The 19,165-nt window shown below is 35.1% G+C and overlaps 1 protein-coding gene across 8 annotated transcripts in view; it reads right to left on the bottom strand.

Annotated features, from left to right (window-relative positions):
* Trpm (transient receptor potential cation channel, subfamily M) overlaps positions 1–19,165 on the bottom strand; it is an 86,457-nt gene that overhangs the window by 26,824 nt on the left and 40,468 nt on the right. For all 8 annotated transcript variants that reach the window (XR_012463063.1, XM_074143316.1, XM_074143314.1 and 5 more), the window contains 10 exons: positions 18,987–19,117; positions 14,474–14,601; positions 13,088–13,280; positions 12,523–12,712; positions 5,601–5,812; positions 5,334–5,519; positions 4,651–4,869; positions 4,405–4,562; positions 3,364–3,554; positions 1,092–1,273 (listed from right to left, as the gene is read on the bottom strand). Coding sequence is in view for 7 of the 8 variants with exons in the window: in XM_074143316.1 (XP_073999417.1) it covers positions 1,092–1,273; positions 3,364–3,554; positions 4,405–4,562; positions 4,651–4,869; positions 5,334–5,519; positions 5,601–5,812; positions 12,523–12,712; positions 13,088–13,280; positions 14,474–14,601; positions 18,987–19,117 (1,790 nt within the window). In the remaining variant the exon portion in view is untranslated. The remainder of the gene's footprint in view (positions 1–1,091; positions 1,274–3,363; positions 3,555–4,404; positions 4,563–4,650; positions 4,870–5,333; positions 5,520–5,600; positions 5,813–12,522; positions 12,713–13,087; positions 13,281–14,473; positions 14,602–18,986; positions 19,118–19,165) is intronic.

Below are 19,165 nucleotides of genomic sequence, written 5' to 3' on the forward strand. Positions count from 1 at the left end.
GAGGGTGCCCGTACCATCAGGATACAGGAGTAATGAGTTCAGCAGGAGTAATGAGTACATCATCACGCATGTCCCGGGAAAGTTATATTGAGTTCCCATGATTCCTAGAGCCTTTTTTGGCAATGCAATCTTTCAAAAGTGCAACCATCGAAGCTTGCGAGCACAATAAGTACTAGAATGGTGGGAGGAAACCACAAGCAACAAGCACGCGACAAAATTCATCGTTAGTTAGCAGACTAGTAATTATTCCAATAAGGCGACCATTGAGTATGGCTGTAAGCTACTGACAGGCTACTGCAGACTTTAATGCATAGCATGGGCCTGTGTCAACGGATAGACGGTGAAGGTACGTTTTGTTAGAACTCAGTTCTTAACATATTTGTGTCAGTGACCAGAGCTTGATGGCTAATAGTTCGGTTCTCCGGATAAAATACTCTAAACTAGAAAGAGCTCTAGATTTATAAGTTAAATCTTCGGTCGCGGTTGAGTAGGATTCTGGCCAACCTCCATAGAATGTAATTCAGTTGTTCTTGATAACTACTAATAATAATGGTGTTCTTGAATGATTATTTAGAGAGAAGCATTAAAATTGCAGTTCTCTGAAACCCCCGAAAAAAAAAACAAATAACCTGGAAAGATTTTACAAATAGTGGTTGGCATTTAGGTGTGTAAATGGTACAACAAATTTACAGCCAATGGTTACAAGCCATTCTTGAAAAAAATGGAAACAATATAAAAATCGCTTCAGTTACATAAGATATATTTCAGCCGAAACCTTTCGACCAGATGCGGAGTGGCATCTAAGAGAAGTTCCTGGTTTTGGTAATCCGTTCTCATAATCACACATACGTGCAGATTATGTGTTAAAAGCTTTCTTCATATTCAGGGTAGCTCAAAATTTATATTTCAGAAGAAAATTCAAATTAAAAGAATAAAATAAAAATTGTAATTGTCAAGAAATTTAATAAAATTAGTAAATGATGAATTGGTAAACGGTAAACAGCTTAAAGAAACCACTTAACAATGGAAATCCTTAGGGGAGGGAGATTTCAAATATAACAAATGCATCCAAACTCTAAAAAGTTACTCACTTCTCCATACAACATAAAGTACGGTTGATAAAATACTTCTGTGGCTAATGACCAATTTGGATCTGAGTCCGGATAGAGTATCGCCTGCCTACATACTCCAAAACTCATGAGTACAACCAGCAATAGGACAACAAAGTAGATCATATTCTTGACCATTTTGCCCATCATTGTCACTAGTGGTCCTGTAAACAAATAAACAATACATCTGAGATGAGTAATGTATCTCTTATTTAGTCACTGATCCACATCATTTCATTCTCATTTAGTCACTGAGTCAGCAAGTTTAATAGTTTTAATTATGCAATTTAAGGATGAGGCTGATTTTGTCAAATCCCACTGAAACCAACCATATATGAGGACCTTTTTCCCAGCTTCCATTTAAGAGATTTTATTTCATTATTTGTATACTCCTCTGAGAACATTTTTATTGATTTGCCATAATAATACTTCTTAGCCGCTGCCAACAGTATGTAAAGTGATTTTTGTTTTAACTTTGAAACTAAGACGCAAAGAAACAAATGTTTTTTTTAAAAAGGATTGATCATTCACAGTTTAAATTTTAACGAATCAGTAGCAAAAAAATAAAAAATAAATAAAAGGAAAGGATTAGCAATGTGGAGAAAAAGGTGCCGGAGTATGAAGAAAAAAAAAAAAAAAAAAAAAATAGATAATTACAAGGCAGCGTTCCAAGGTTTTGTGTTTTTACTGATGAAGATTCTGACCAGTCTGTAGGGTTCAATACATGATTCAAATCATTTAAAAAAAAAAAAAAAAAAAAAAAAAACGCAATTACGGAATGCAATGTCAACTGCAGAGAAAGAAGTATCCAGGCCAAGAAAGCAAGTTCAAAAATTTGACCAAAGAAGCAAGATATGCGAGAAACAGAGTTGACAATGCTAGAAAGCTCTATACATGCTTAATAAAACTTGCAACTCTCTGAATTAAACAATTATTAAACCCACTTTTCCATAAACCAACCTTTAACCTATTCCAACCATTAGTTACCATTATGTAATTTGCAATGTATCAGATTCTCTGAAATGCACTTTTTAAGTGCATCTAATCCTGACATATGATGTTTTATGCGAGATTAAGAAAGGACTGCATGAGACTAAAGGTATAAGTTGCCGCAAATGGACTTCGGTTGATTAATATTCAAACTAGAACCTTAATCATGGCCATTCTTTAGTATCAAATCTTTCTTCAACTTTGACCTAAAAACTAACAAGGGAATGATCAATTAGAACTAGAATTTAATTCCTAACATTAAATTTAAATTTTAACAAGGCTGTTATTTTCAAAATTGCTGTACAATTAGTATGCTTTTAAAATTAAATGGTAAGAAAAATCACACACTTTCTCCTACAGCAACTCAAGAGTTCTAACTTAGAAACTGGGTGCGATCTGGAAAAAAAACCTTTCTAAATCAGTTTGAAGAGGAGATGCCTCTACCATCTACGACCCTTGAAGCTCTTAGGCTGATAAGGTAGCCAGGTAAGGCAAGCATATGACATATACGGTCCATTCCATCAGTAAAGACAATTAGCATTCTTTCATGATTACAGATTGTCCGAGCCGATTTTATTACTCAGCTGGTAGATTCAGAAATCTCCAAAGGGTCGGACTAAATTAACTCAAAGCACCTATGCAAATTGTGATGAGATGAGGAGAAGGAAACGGCCAATTAAATCCTATTTAATAGGTTGCAATTGTTAGTTTGCTATATGAGACCTTTGGAACTTTGAGGCTAGAGGAGATAACAGCGTAAAAAACCCAACCTTGCCAAAAGGTACAAGAGAATGAAACAATAAGCTCTTTTGCATTTGTGCCTGAGGGCCAGAACCTAATTGTGAATGAATCTATCCTCTATCATCTAATATTATAGTGAGGTTGAGTGCAGGACAACAGACTATAATTAGAACAGAACTAACTTCCCTCACCCTTGAACTTGTTTTAAATAAAAATGATAGACCTAATGATGTCTCGCAGATTAAATAAAATTGTTAAAAGCCATTTTCGAAAACTGAAAAAAAAAAACTAAGTCATCTCAAAAAAATTGTGCTACCGGTTTAGTAATTTCGACCAGAACCTTATAGTCGCATCCTACCTGGTAGCACTTAATCTATAAAATTACAACTTTCTGCGTTTATCAGGAAGAGAGAGTAACAAAGTTTATTATCTCACTTAAAATGGTCAGCATGCATGTGAGCGCAAACCTTTTCTAAACAACCTAGTTAATATGAGTTTAGTGCAAAAATATAAAATCACCTACCTAAATATTTATTTACACCCAAAATGTTTAAAATTCTTAGATACCAATATATAATATCGACACAGAACATGACACGTCCCACAGACATCGATGAAGGTTTCAGTCTTAGTGATAGGCCTATAAGAAAAAATATTATTGCAACTGCATCGCATGGATTCCACATATTCCACGCCCATACAGCGAACTTGTGGCTGCAACATAACAATAAAAGAATTTTAGATTGTGAGTCAGACAAAACTAGTACATTGCTGAGGCTCAAATACGCGGGCCCAGCTCTAAATCTCATAGACTAAAAATGCTGCAAACCATTGCAATGCCCCTTCCCTTAACAACACATAAACTTCGGACGAGTAACAGTCCAAATGAGCATTCACGGCCAACGTTAAGTCTCTATAATTATTATTATATTACTTGGGATGGCGACCTTCACACTTTTATATAGATACAGTAGAACTTATGAATTAATAATATAAACACATTTTTAAATTTCCTGGCAAAATTACATGAGAAACTGTTTTTGAAAATGAGGTGTAAATTTCTCATCAAATTTCCTCCAAAAGCGATTCAATTTTCACTCTTTCCTCAAAACAAAAAAAGAAAGGCAAAGATTCTATTAAAGTATCCGTTAACTTTTCGACTCGTTAATCTCGACTTGCAAAACAGCACAATAATTCAACGAGAACTAATGTCATTTGCCGCCTGACTAAACTCTGTAATCTGAACCACACTCTTGAAAATTTCACACTAATAGAACAAAAAAGCAATGATACGCTTCACTGAGAATGATAAAACGAACATTCTAATTGGAAAGATAATAACTTTTATTAAGATTTCCTTTCAAAATGAATGTGAGGTATATTCGATGTGCGCCTTTCCGAAAGATTTCCTAAGCCAAGCTGGGTTCTAATACTCGGGCCGAGCTCTGAACCTCTGTTGCATCATTATCTTCAAACGAAAAAGTCGTTTTAGGCTCAAAATAAATAAATAAATAAATAAAAATGTCTACATATTAATTTCATGAAAACAAAGAAATAGTTTTACCTGATTGCCACAGGTTCAGATGAAGCAATTTCCCTTATTTTCTCACATCCTAAAGTACAAATGTAGGCAATGCAGTAGATTTCCTGCCAAGAAGGGTCGGGATTCATTCTAACAAGTACTACATAACTAAATATTAGTAGAAATGCAACATAGGCAACCTGGAAAATCAGAAACATGATTTGTTAACTATTTTTACCATGTACGCTACAAGGTCAAAATATCGACTGCTTTTGAGACTGTACTCACAGAATGGGCCCAAAATTTCGCTATTGGTGCAGTATAAAATTCATATAATTTCCTTTTCAATCGCAAAGGTCTAGTTGGTTTCAGATCATAATATTCCAGAGGTGGCGGAAGAAACTGACTTCCACTGTCAGAACTGCTACTATTGTCAGTTATAATACGGCCATTCTCGGTAACTATTGTGTCTCGAACCTGAGTCTGCGATTCTTGCTGTATTAGCACCTGGAAAAAATTTAAAACGAGTTCTATCGCAACTGCAATAAAAACTATGTCTAGAAAATAAAAAGAAATCTGAAACGCTTATACGACTTACTTTTACAAAAATTTGTTTCGAACTTTGAATGTTTTACAAAACCTTAGTTGGCGACAGTCATAAGGTGATCAAGGGAGGATAAGGAGAGACTAAGCTCCAAACTTAGAATGGTTGCTTTTATTTGTTTTGTACTTATCTATTAATTTTTTTTCTCTCAGCATGTACGATACAATTAAACACAATACCTTAAAATACAAATTCGAGGGGGATAATAAGGTTTAGTTCTGAAACTGAACTGCTAATAATGACGAAATATTCGTTACAGTAAAATTAAACATGTAATTTTTTTATTTACATTAGAATTGAAATATTTGTTGTAAAGTATTTCATACACTCTATAACTATTTTGGTAGTTTACAATTTGAAGAAATACCTCGACATCCTGGCCGGAATTTGTCTTATTCTGGTCCAGAATAGTTTTGTTGCCGTCAACACTGTCATTCTCCTCTTCAAGTCCGGTCAGATGTTCTTCCTCAGTCTGAGGCATCAACTGAAGTTCCTCTTTGGACTTAAAGTCCAGTTTCGCTATGTACAAAGGAAACAGTAGGCCAAATATCACCTAGAGAAATAGAGATTATATGAATATTTATTAAGAAAAGTTAAGATCCTTTAGAATTTGAATACTGTCTAATTTATACACCTTAAGATTGGTGTTCTTCCTGGTCCTAAGGCCGCCCATCCATAGGTCGGCCAGGATGATTTGGCTGCAAGGATGTGCCAGCAGCTGGCGGTGATTCGCCGCCACTGCTAGACTGAGACAAGTTTGACCGCTCCAGTTCTGCAGCTCACATGTCAGCAGTTGCTGTGTCTGATCGTCATCTTGGCGGTAACAATAGTCCAAGAGTTCCAGACCTGAAGCATGCACTCGTAAATTTAAATATCATTCGCAGCTAACGCCCTTCTTTTTTTCACAAGTAATCATTCGCCTAAACTAAATGGCAAATAAACCAAGTCCACTTATCCTCCCAGAAATTCCTAAAAACATTTTGTCCGAGATATTGTTCATATAGAAACGATGGGCCTCCCTCTGTAGCTACGTTATTTGGTTCCAATATAATATATAACATATTATGTTCATTAATAACACAGTACTTTTTGTAGCAAATGTCTTGCCTTCCTAGACCTCCTCTTAATATTGACTTGACAAGAGAAAACTGACAGATATTGATTGTGAAGCTCCAGGATCTAAAGTACTAAAGAACCTCTCTCCTCGTACATTCTTTATTAAAGTAAAATAATTTTCATGAGGGAAAAACGAATCTTCCTCACAAGTTTTCTTTTCAAATTCCAATTGAAAACGAAAAACCTTCCAAAATTTCATTCGCACTTACGGTGCACTATTTTCTTAGACCCCAGAATTTAAAAAACTAATTAATTTCAGAATTACACAAGACACTAAAATGATAATCGAGCTAGAAGTTCCATCCCTCCCATTGAAACAGAAACAATCCAATTTCAAACAGAAACAATTTTTACCTGATAAAATGTTCAGAAAAAGTTGTAGATCTACCACACATCTATGTTATTACATATTAATACATTTTGATGTATTATTCCACACCTATATATCTTTAATGAAAAGTATGGGTGTATTTTTTTGATTTTCGACCATAACCTCAGTATTATACGAGGGGGTACCCAAAAAAAACCGGAATTATTTTTTAAAAGCTATTTATTTACAAATTTTTTACAGAACAACCTTATCCCCTTCAAAATACTCTCCATTACAACTAATACATTTGTCCCACCGGTGCTTCCACTGTTCGAAACATTTTTTGTAGTCATCTTTAGAAATGGCTGACAGCTCCTTCTTCGTTTTTTTCTTGACCTCTTCAATGTTGTCAAATCGGTGACCTTTCATGCCCTTTTTCATGCGTGGAAATAAGAAAAAGTCGCACGGAGCCAGGTCAGGCGAGTAAGGTGCGTGGGGCAGCGGAACCATGCCATTTTTAGCCAAAAACTGTGTAACAGAGATAGCTGTGTGTGCAGGTGCATTGTCGTGGTGGAAGAACCAGTTTCCTGTTTGCCACAAATCGGGTCTTTTTTGGCGAACACTATTGCGCAATCTTTTCATAACTTCCAAATACAAGGTTTGATTGACGGTCTGACCTGGGGGGACAAACTCTGAATGGACTACGCCTTTGGCATCAAAAAAGCAAATCAGCATTGTTTTGATGTTTGACTTGACTTGACGACATTTTTTTGGTCGGGGTGAAGATGACGTCTTCCATTGGCTCGACTGTTGCTTTGTTTCTGGGTCATAACCATAGCACCATGACTCATCACCAGTAATGACCTTTGACAGAAAGTCTGGATCAGTTTCAAGCTGTTGTTTCAAAGCACGACATGTTTCAACTCGATGTTCTTTTTGATTGTCAGTCAGAACTCGAGGAACAAACTTGGCAGCAACCCTTTTCATCCCCAAATCTTCCGTTAAAATTCGCTGAACCGAGCTCCAAGATAACCCTCTACTCTCTGACAGTTGATCAATTGTCTGTCGACGGTCTGTGAACACCAGCTCTCGAATTTTTTCAACATTTTCGTCGATTCGGGCAGTTGATGGACGTCCAGAACGAGGTTTGTCATCAATCGACATGTCGCCATTTTTAAACCGAGTAAACCACTCGTATACTTGAGTTTTTCCCATAGCGTCATCTTTGTAAGCTGTTTTCAACATTAAAACACTTTCAGTTTTGTAGAAAACAAAATTTCAGAGCTGCACGTTGTTCACTTAAACTTGCCATCATAAAAAACGAAAAAAGAACAAAACAGCGCTGGTAAAAACAATCACTGCAGATGAACAGAACAAGCCAGGCAGACAACACAGGCAGGACTGAACTGGCAAGGAATTGCGCTACACACGTCTAGCGGCAGAAATGAGTACTACATAAGCTCCATGCGCGGCAACGCAATTCCGGTTATTTTTGGGTACCCCCTCGTATATATATATATATTGGAATTTGAAAAGAAAACTTGTGAGGAAGATTCGTTTTTCCCTCATGAAAATTATTTTACTTTAATAAAGAATGTATGAGGAGAGAGGTTCTTTAGTACTCTAGACAGGCTAGAGTTATTCGACGTTCAGGTTGTTTTTCCTACAAACGTTTGGGTGGAGTTATAGGAAATCAACTAATCGGCCCATACTTCTACAGAGAGAACTTAACTGGTGAAAGGTATCAAACTTTTTTTTCAGAGACATTTTGCCAGTTCCGCTTGAAGATGTTCATCTACAACGTCGGCTAGATATGTATTTTCAACAAGATGGTTGCCCGGCGAGAGTGGTTCGAGGTTACCTGGACAGAAATTTCCATTAAAAGTGCTTAGGGACTCATTGTCCGATCCAATGGCCACCTCGATCTCCGGACTTAACCCAAATGGACTATATTTTGTGGGGACACCTAAAAAAATTAAGTGTAAAGTATCCTTAATCCCGTGGCTTCAGTCGAGGATCTGAAACGTCGAATTACTCTAGCCTGCCTAGATCTTGACTTCACCACCATAAGTGCTGCTACAAGCAAAGCGTGGGAGTCCAGAGTTTTGGCTTGCCTATCCGTTGATTGTGCCCAGTTTGAATAGATTCTTTAAAAAAACGTAATTAATTAAGTTCTTTAATAACGTAATTTTGACAGTAAACTGAAATTTGTTTTTCATATTTTAAATACCCATAACTTTTGAAAAACCTAACCGATTTCAAAAAAATTTTTTTTTGTTTTTTTTTAGGAGCTCAAATAGTATAAAAATATGCAAACAAAAATATAACGTTCCATTTGAAAACAAAAGTTGGATGCTGTATCTCGAGATACAGGGGTTTAAAAAAATGGGTCAGTCACTGAAAATAAACTAGACTAAAAATGATTAAATACGAGTTTTTTATTTTTTCGAAATTTCCCGCCGTTAAAAAAAAAAGTGGGTGGAGCATATAACTCTGGTCACCTTGTATATACAATATATACACAGTAAAACAAAAAATAAAAGAAAAAATAAAACTAAAATTTAATTTCCTTTATATACAAATAAATAAATAAAAATTTTAACTAAAAAGAAAAGAATAGGACTACTGCTTACAGTTTAAATAATAATATAATAATTATATAATGATAATAATAACATTAATAACAATAATATCAATAATAATAGCAATAGTGATAATAAGTAGAGGAAAGAATGACAAAAAAAAAAAATAATTAGAACAAAGAAGTAATAATAATAATAATAATAATAATAATAATAAGAATTATTATAATTGCAAATTACAGATTTAGATAACTTTTGAGAAGATGTTCATATAAATGATGTTTAATGTAGTGACAGACTTGGCACGCAAACCAATCGGAAGAGAGTTCCATAACCTGCAAGCTTTTAAATAAAAAGAATTTTGATAAGTTGCAGTCCTAGGTGTGGGCGTGTACAACTTTGTATCCACTTGTCGAGTGGTTCTCAAGTGCAACTGTTCTTTGCTACTAAATAGTGAATACAGATAATCTGGCGCTCTATTTCTAAACAGAAAATAAATAAAAGCACCTAAAAAATATTGCCTTCTGTATTCAACATTTAGCCAGTTCAGCCGGTGGTAATAAGGAGTAACATGATCATCTCTCCTGACATCAAAAATGAAACGAACACCCGAGTTTAGAGCTCTTTGTATCCTTGTATTCAGTTCCGAAGTCAGGTCCAAATAAACAAGACAGCAATAATCTACATGCGGGAGGATAAGTGTTTGAACCAACTGCTTTCTTAATGATTAAAACTGTCCAGTAGGACAGTTGTATAAGGGTTGATCGTCAAAAACTGCATGAAAAAGCGTAACGTTGAAAAACACCCAACTTTGACAATTTTTTTCTCTTTTTCTATAAAAGATAAAATTCCCAAATTTTCTTTAAAATATAGGGCAAACCCTCCTTTATGACTGTAATTTTTTTGCAACAACCCAGATCTAATAGGTTTTGAGAAAAAAGTTGCTGAAAATGATCAAAAACGGCGTTTTCAAAAAATGTTCTTGTTCTTGTTCTTCTTGTTGTTACCTTTTTTGTAAACGCGCGAACCGATTTTCATGAATGAGGTGTCATTCGATTCGGAATTTTATGTAGATGTGCCTTTTGGGGGTCTCGACGCTGTACATCAAATGGGGGAGGAGTTAGCCTCCTTTATGTAAGGCCCCATCTAAAATTATTATTACTAATTACTCTGTAAATCTTGGCCCGATTTTGAAAACATTTGGTAGGATGATAGAGTTAGGGCTCCCCTACGTAACATTAAAGTGGCGATCAGCTCTTACACTTGTTAAGGGAAAGTATAGCAATTGTTTCAAATTATCGACACGTGAACCGATTTTCATGAATGAAGTGTCATTCGAATCGAAATTTTGTACAGATTTGCACTTTAAAAGCCTCGAAGCTGTGCCTCATAAGGAGAGGAATTCGCCCCCCCCCCCAAATAAGGCCCTTTCTAAAACTATTACTAGCAATATTTCTATAACGCTTAGTCCGATTTTGATAAAATTCAGCTCAAAAAAGTGGTTAAAGCTCCTCTACGTGGCTGTGAAGTGCTATCATGCTCTTACACCTACTAAGAGGAAGTACTGCAATCGTTTAAATTATCAATGAGTGAACCGATTTAAATCAATGAATTGTCGTTCGATTAAAAAATCTTTGCCTCTTTGCTTGCCTAGAAGTACTGCAATCGCAGTTTATTTTTCTTACTTCTCTTAAAAGGAAGTACTGAAATCGCAGTTTAATTTTGCTATTTACGTACAAATACCTTCCTATGTTATTCAAAACGCTTTTTTAAAAAAAAGTTGTTATTGAGGATGGTTTGGGGGACCGGTGATAATGATTCACCGCAACTATAATCATTCTTTAAAAAGATCTCTCCAGTGGTAGTTACGGTTCCGACTTAACACCTTATCAAGTTATAATGATAGAATTGCTTATTCCAAATTTAATAAAAATCTGTAAAGCAGATATGTAACTTTGCAAAATAGACAAAAAGGAAAATCTATCCAAAAGGTACAAAAATCTCTTTAACAAAAACTTACAGTTTAAAATGTTAAGTATAAGGGTTGATTAAACGCCAAAAGGTACACAAATCAGCAAGCACCCAACATTTCATTAATTCTTCATTAATATTTAAGTAATTTTACTGCATTAATATTCATTAATATTTTTTAGAATTTATTAGATGTCACAGACCCTTATGCTGGCCACTTCATTTATAATATTTTTTGTTATAATTATTATAGATCACATATACGTACATGCATGTTAAAGTAGAAAAAGACAAAGTTAGAGTCGGCTACCGTCTTGAATTCGCCTTACACGAATATTTCGATTCGTGAGCACAAATAACACACAGTTATAACAAGTAGATTATTCAAAAATTATTGTTTCTCAATTGTAATTTAATTTCAATCAATCAATGTATTTATTGCTTTTTAAATACAAAACTTATAAGCAAATTGTAATTTAATTTAGTCCCCCTAATTTTACTTATAGTAAAATACTGGAATAATAAACTGTCCTAAAAATATGCATATCTTATTTATTTTATATTACATATATACAACATTGTGGGATGAATACCTAGATTGAGAATATAATTGAAGAAAACTATATTATTTGCGATAAAGCCAGATAATTATTACCTATTATTATAAACGTTTGACTACTACATAAAATAACAATTACTTTAATCGAAGAATGAACTTAAACCGACGATTTTTATTTAAAAATAAAAATAAATAAATAAAATCATTGATGTATGTTGATGTAAGAATTTTTTAAAAACCGTTTTGATTTTTTTAGCCTCATAATTTTTTTTTATTTTTATAACGTTTTTCTTTTTAACCTGTAATTAATAGTTTGATTATTATAAATAACTAGATATTACAGTCAATCTATAGTGCTACTTGAAAATATATTTTGTAGACGAAAATGGCCAGCATAAGGGTCTGTGACATCTAATAAATTCTAAAAAATATTAATGAATATTAATGCAGTAAAATTACTTAAATATTAATGAAGAATTAATGAAATGTTGGGTGCTTGCTGATTTGTGTACCTTTTGGCGTTTAATCAACCCTTATACTTAACATTTTAAACTGTAAGTTTTTGTTAAAGAGATATAGACAAGATTTCTTTATGGTACTTCAGTTGATACAAAGCTTTGTTCATTCTATTAACAAATCACCCACATAATTATGCCAAGTTAAGGTGCTATTGAAAGTAACCCCCAAAAACTTAGCAGAATCCACATAAGGTAGATCAATGTTACCAATTTTGATCCTAGAAATATTGTTAAAATAGATGCCATTAACAAACCTAGAGCTACCAACCACCATCGTCTTCATTTTACTGGCATTAAAAGATAAATTTTTATCTTTCGCCCAACTAAAAACAGAACGTCATCATCATTTACACATCTGATTCCATTCTCCAATTGATCAAAAGGAATATGAAAATAGAGAATTAGAGAAAATTAGAGAGAGAGAGAAAGAGAGATCACTCTACACTCTACAAAAATTGTTTACACTAAAACGTCGAAACGTGTATTTCCTACTTACTTACCAATTGTCTCAAATTCTTTGCCATAGCTGCGAAGTTCATCGTATATCTCCGTTTCGAGATCATCTTCAGCGGCTTCGTGGGCCATAGCCTTGTACAGTTTACAGGCAACCAGCGCCTTGGCCAGCGCTTCCTCACCGTGCTGCCACATCAACATTGCCATCTCCTGGCGCTTCGTCAGTACGGCCCATGTCTGGAAATTGATAAGTAAGATCTGGGCACTTTATAATCATTACTACTAACTAAATCGCGTGAACTTTTCTAAATTTGGGACCACACACTTTTAAATTATGAGTTTTCTTAACATTAAATTTTGACTAGGTTCAGTTTTGTAAGAGCCACCTCACATCTACCTGGCGCTCTCATTCCCAAGGCTGCTACCAGCCCTCAAACCTATTAAATGATTCGCGGCTACTGCAATTAGCAGTAACGAAATGTAATGTCAGCATCGCGGCTCCTTCCACCTCCGAGCAATTAATTCCAGGATGATTATATGGGATTAGAGCCCAACTGTATATTGAAAAACAAAAATGTGATGTGACCAATTGAAATATTGTGGACTACTTACCATAAGTTCATTGAATGGATAGTCAAAAAGGGGCATCTCCTTGGAGGCAGGAAGGGTTTCAGCTAGCAGACTCAGCGTCAAGTTTGCGTTGCCATAATACCGTATAAATGATGAGCTGTTACGATGTACATGCGGTGACTTTTTCATAACTTTTGCATAGATCAGACGAAACTTTCTCCTCGTGTACTGCGATCTGAAAAGTAAGTTAAGTACTAATGTATTTAAAAATCTAGAGTGAATGCCAGATGACGTTTTTTTCACTTCCAAGTATTTACTAAGATTAACTACTTTATATACGAGAATCACAAAAAGCAACACTTGTTTTAACAGAATACATCAGTTCCATAAAAGCTTATTAAAATCATTGTATTTTTTGTTAAGCAAAAGTAACTGTAGTTAGCGCATAAATTTCAAAGAGACCTGTCGGTGACTTTAGTATGAACTCGTACAAAATTGAAAACAGAGAAGTAACTGTTCCGCTCAATAATTATATTAAAACTCAACATTTTTGGAACAAACTCAGTAGTTTTTGACTTTAACATAGATAGATAAATGTTATTATATATGGTAAACAAGATTTTTCTAACGCAGCTGTGCCTGAGACCTATTAAAAATAAACAAACAGAAGCAAAATAGAACAAATTAAAACCAATCAAATGAAATTCACAGACATGCAACTTTAAAGATCATAAAAGCAAACTGTACTAGATCAATAATTATTGAAAGACGTCGCAAGAAATTGGAGTCCAGCGAACCACAACTTGTGGTTAAGCTGGGTGCCGACGCAAAGCAGCAAGGTAACAAAGAGGGCGACTGGTTGACATTTCGTACAAAAGCACCGGTGAGACTATTGAAAAATAGTTACATAGAAATATATTTTTTACTGCATTGCGGGCATGAAGCTTCCAAAATCTTTCACGACGACCCTGATAAAACTGGTTCTACCTATCTCCTCCTTGCGAAAACGGAAGTTGAGCTGTGGAAGATCACTCCCTAGTCAACCGAGCATTATCTTTTCAGGAAACATCTAACAGTTTAGGAATAGCTAAGAAACTGCAGAAAAAAATGGCACTCCTTTCCACCAACTTGGAGAATTCGTACATGCACTGTGCTCGCAAATGATCCCTACAGATTGGGCCAGAACCTAGAGCCAAATTAAGAAGAACAGATTCCTCCCTACGGAACTCGACTCTAGACCACATTAGATTAGAAATGACATACCAAAATTTGGAGCAGTACAAGTACGAAGCTCACCAGTCTGAATTGTACTGAAGTGTTCGTCCAGGGTGCTGAAGTTGTTTATATAAACACCCATGGGCCACACAATGCCTCGCGAACACTCCGAAGTAAATGTTTGAAGTGAACTATATACGTATAAGCACATACCTATATGCACCGCCCATCAGCTTGTTTATGACTAGACCAATATCGTGCAGTGTGTACACATAACCACGAGGAATGTGAGGCCTCACATCTCTCAAAATGTATCCCAGCGTGTTCGCAGGACCTTGTTTCTATAAAAATTAACATGGAAATTGATTAAAAAATATATATTGAATGTAAAGTTAAAACAAACAGAATCTTGCGAGTGAAAGGCTCATACGACTTTCGGTAACTGTAGTTATACATGTCTTCAACATTATACAGGTCACTCAGAAATGGGATTCAAAACATTTAAGAACGGGAACGCTAAAATTTTTTTCTTTCAATTTCTTTTATATTTTTTGAACCACATTTTATGTACTAAATCGTACATGAAGTAGCAATAAAAATTACTACATTATCTTCTTAATTATATCCAGTCAAACCGATTCATTAGTCAGCCAATTACAAAAAGGAATTGTATTCACTTTAAATTCAAATTTTGTATTATCTATGTGCGAAAAGTTCAAAGTTGAAAACTATTCGTCAGCTCTTTCAAATTTTATTTTGTACGAAAAACTTTACCGTACTTCCAAATTCTACTACTTCTTATTATATATTATTATTTATTGGGAATTATTTTTTCGCCAAAATCGCAAAGCTTTTCAATTAATTAATACAAATTATTAAGTAATCGAGTTAATCATAAAAATAATAAAAGTGTACATTTTAACAGATTCTACGAGTATTTACACGTATTTAAAAAAATCTAGAGTAAACACACACGATTTTCTCTTATTACTATTCTTAAGGTAATAACTTATTTTCTGCCCATTCCGAAGATTTATATTATTACCATATTAAATTATTACTAGCACTAGTTCGTAAATACACGCATTACACTGAAATGTAACCTTAAAGGGAAAGCACGCCCCGACCCTCCCAGTGAACGGCTTTTTTCAAACTCCATTTTAGATATAGGATCAAATACGCACGACAAAAAATTAAAGAAAGGGCCACTTTGTATTGTCGTCCATCCACGTCAATGTGTGCACTCTGGAACATGTTTTGAAGAGATTTTAGTTGTGGTTAGGATTAAGATAAACCCTCAGACCCGTCTCAAGAGGCTATTGTTTTCTTTGACCATTTTTCTCCTTGTTATCTTGAACTTTGTTCATATTGACCGATATGAGGCTATTTCTACTCTTCCTCTATTAGTCTTTAACGTTGTGTCGTGCAGTTTTTACTGATGTTTGCTATTGTTTTAAGTGTTATGGATACCCTGCAATGTTTAAGGCGGCATCTTTCAGAATTTGAGGTTTGTAGGGCTGTAACATTAATTGTCGAAGGCCTAGGAGTGCGGGAAGTAGGCCGGCGATTGGGAGTAAGTCATTCTGTAATCCAGCGATTATGGGGGAGATACCAGGAGACAGGAGGATTTACGAGACGACCAAGGCAGGGCCGGCCAACATCCATTTCATTAAATGAGGACCGATTCACGTGGCTACAAGCCCTCAGAAATCGCCAAACCACCTCACCTGCTATCCAAAGTTACTTCAGGCATGCCACAGGAACCTTCTGCTCAAACCATTCGCAATCGGTTGAGGGAAGGTGGCCTACGTTTCAGGTACCCGATAAAAGAACCACGGTTGACCAGAAGGCACAAAATCTGTTTGCCAGGGACTATCGCAATTGGCACATCGGGCAATAGAGGAAAGTTTTCTTCTCTGATGAATCCAAATTTACTCTGTACAGAAATAATGGGGAAATGAGAGTATGGAAAACGAATGTTTTCTCCTTGTGCACGACAACCAACGTCACCATTTGGCGGCGGATCAATTTCGGTTTGGGCAGGAATTTCTTTTACCGATAAAAGTGACTTGGTTAAGTTCGCGAATGGAAGAACACTTACTGGTGGAGATCAATATATTTTCATGCATGATGGAGCCCGCCCTCATACTGCAAATGTGGTACGTGAGTATATAAATGCCAATAACATTCATGTAGAATTAGAGCATTCACTTGTAAGTCAAGTCATGTCATATAGATTTTTACGCTGGCCAACAAAAACACTGACTGACAGTCAGTTTGTAAAAACCACATCCTCGAAGCTCAAGAGACCTCAAACCATGTATTTCGGAGAACTGAAACATATTTTTGAATGCAAAACTTGATCTTCTTAGAGATAATTTACGATTTGCTGAGTGAATTTTTCAGTTTTTTGAGATTTCCTCGAAAATGGCACCAACTATTTAAATTAAATTATGTATACATACTACAAGAAGGTCTATCTAATTTATATGAAACATTTTTCCACGAATATTAAATTTAGGTGATTATTTCGGGGGTTACGCTCAGGTTTTATTACAGTTAATCTATATGTACTGAAGTCAATTAACTTTCAAGAATTACAATAAGAGTAAGCCTTGTGCGTTTTACTCAGCAGATTTGTTGTTTCACTCCCAACAAGTAGTGTGAAATAATGCCTAATACCATAGAGCAGAGGTTCTCAACACTGTGTCCGCCAACCGATTTTTGTGTGCCCAACACTATTCAGTCGCAAAACAAAAAAATGTTGATTTAATTTTACTTTAATCGGTGTAGTATTTGATAACAAGAAATGAATGAATTGTCACCTAGTAGTTGCATAAGTTATAGAGCTACTTTCAATAAAGCGTAGTGGAAGAACTAGAGCTAGAAATTTTAGAGCTTCAGAATGACTTTGCTAAAATCTCATACGTTCAGTTCAGCCAATAACAATGCACGAAGGTCTTGAAACAACGTTACGTTATCTACCGTAAACGAAGCAATCTAGTCTGCATGTTTACTATTTCGGAGGTGCCGGCATTAAGGAACTTAATTTACAGAGGTGATCCGATTGCTCGCTCTTTATTTAAATATCGGGGCCTCAGTGCCCTGGTATCCACTAAAGAATAATATTTGCGAACATTTTGGAAATGTTTTCTTTCAAGAAGTTTTTTAGGGTTATGATGGCAACCAGGATCGCTCCAAGATCATCTTATATTTTGTTAGAATTTTTTATAAATATCGCGCTCGCCCAAATAATCGGTATCTAAATAGCAGACAAAAAAGATTGGGAACCACTGTTCCAGGGCAAACTCAACTAAGTTTGACAACTGATTTTTTTGACAGCTTTACTAACCTAATCCACATTCTCAACTCAAAAATACTTGGTGCCATACTATTGCAATCTAAAGCAGCGTGAATATTTAAAAAGCCCTAGATTGTACTTTGGCCAGCCGAGTAAATTACTTATACAAATACAACAACCTGGCGTGAACAATGACACACTTTCCCACGCTGCAATTATTACAACTGTAATTGACAAAGCCCACACAAAATAAAAAGGTTTTTCACCCTTGAATTTTTCTCTCAAAAATATTCGGATTAGGTTAATCACTTTTTAATTGAAATAATTTTTCCAAGAAAATTTAAGCACGGTTCTAATGGAGAGATGAACTAAAGATTACCTCCGAAGTACCACTTTTTCAGAATTTTGTGTGTTTCGAACATTTATTCACAATATATATGAGAATAAAATGTGTTGCGCCAAATTCCGGGTTAAAAGATTGAACTTCTTTGATTTCACTTTTTTCTTTTTCTGTGATTTTTAGAATTGGGTATACATTTGTTTATCAAAAATATTACAAAGTAGAAAAATGAAAATACAGATCTTCCATTTTATTACAGGTCAAAGAGGGCGTGGTGTGAAATTGTTGGAAGGTAGGTGTGGTTAAACTGTTCTCACTTCTAATTGGCTCTTCAACCAACCTACACACTTCCATTCTTCTCTATGACTGGCCAATTATTTATTGCTAATTATTCCGACGAAAAAAGTTTATTTTTTTTTTTCAATTTTTCCTCCGTAGATATTTAATGAAGCATCAAACTATGCAATAAAAAATTTTCTCAAAAAAACAAGGACTTACGTAGTAGTCGCGTAGAGCTAAAAAGTTCTAGATTACAGGGTAGTTCTAAAACAAATCTGAGGTGGCTGAACGTTATCTTGATCGTGATTCTGCCCAAACAGCGAAACCAGAATTTGACCTTGATAGATATGCTAGGACCCTTTTCGAGTAAAATTCACAAATTCCTAGTTTACTCTAGGAAGTAAAGGTGATTGAATTCACGGATTAACCATCGGCCACGAATTCCCGAAGAATTCTTACATCGTCTTTTTATTTAATTGTACTCATGCGCAATACCAGATTTGCCTGTAGACCGTCAGTCAACAACAGATTTCTGTCAAAACTATTTTGGTCAGTAAATCTACTTCTACTGATTCGTAGAAGTACAAGTCAGATGGAGTTTTTTTAAAATGAAGTTTGCAAGCGCCCATTTTCTTGTCGTGGCGTGACAATTTATTTCCCTTGTCCAAAATGCCTTTTTTCCCTAAGATGGTAATAACCAGGTAGAAAACGGCAATTTTTTTATGCACCCCATTATTTATAACTCTGCAGAACAATATGAAACTAAAATAAATAAAGCAAGCTATACTACGTGCAAATCAGCTTACAGTATTATATAACTCTTCTAGCCGAGGTATTGTAAGAAACTTTCGCATGCTCACGCCATTTTCTAACAAAAGCTTCACAAAATCTATGCGATCATGTTCCAACGCTTGCATCATAGCTTCATCCAGAGCACCTGAATCATCAACAAAGTAATAGTAACAATAAAATCGAAATAAAAAGT

Source organism: Rhodnius prolixus, unplaced genomic scaffold (genome assembly GCF_049639745.1).
Source record: "Rhodnius prolixus isolate KJV_2025 unplaced genomic scaffold, Rpr scaffold_12, whole genome shotgun sequence".
NCBI classification, from domain to species: domain Eukaryota; kingdom Metazoa; phylum Arthropoda; class Insecta; order Hemiptera; family Reduviidae; genus Rhodnius; species Rhodnius prolixus.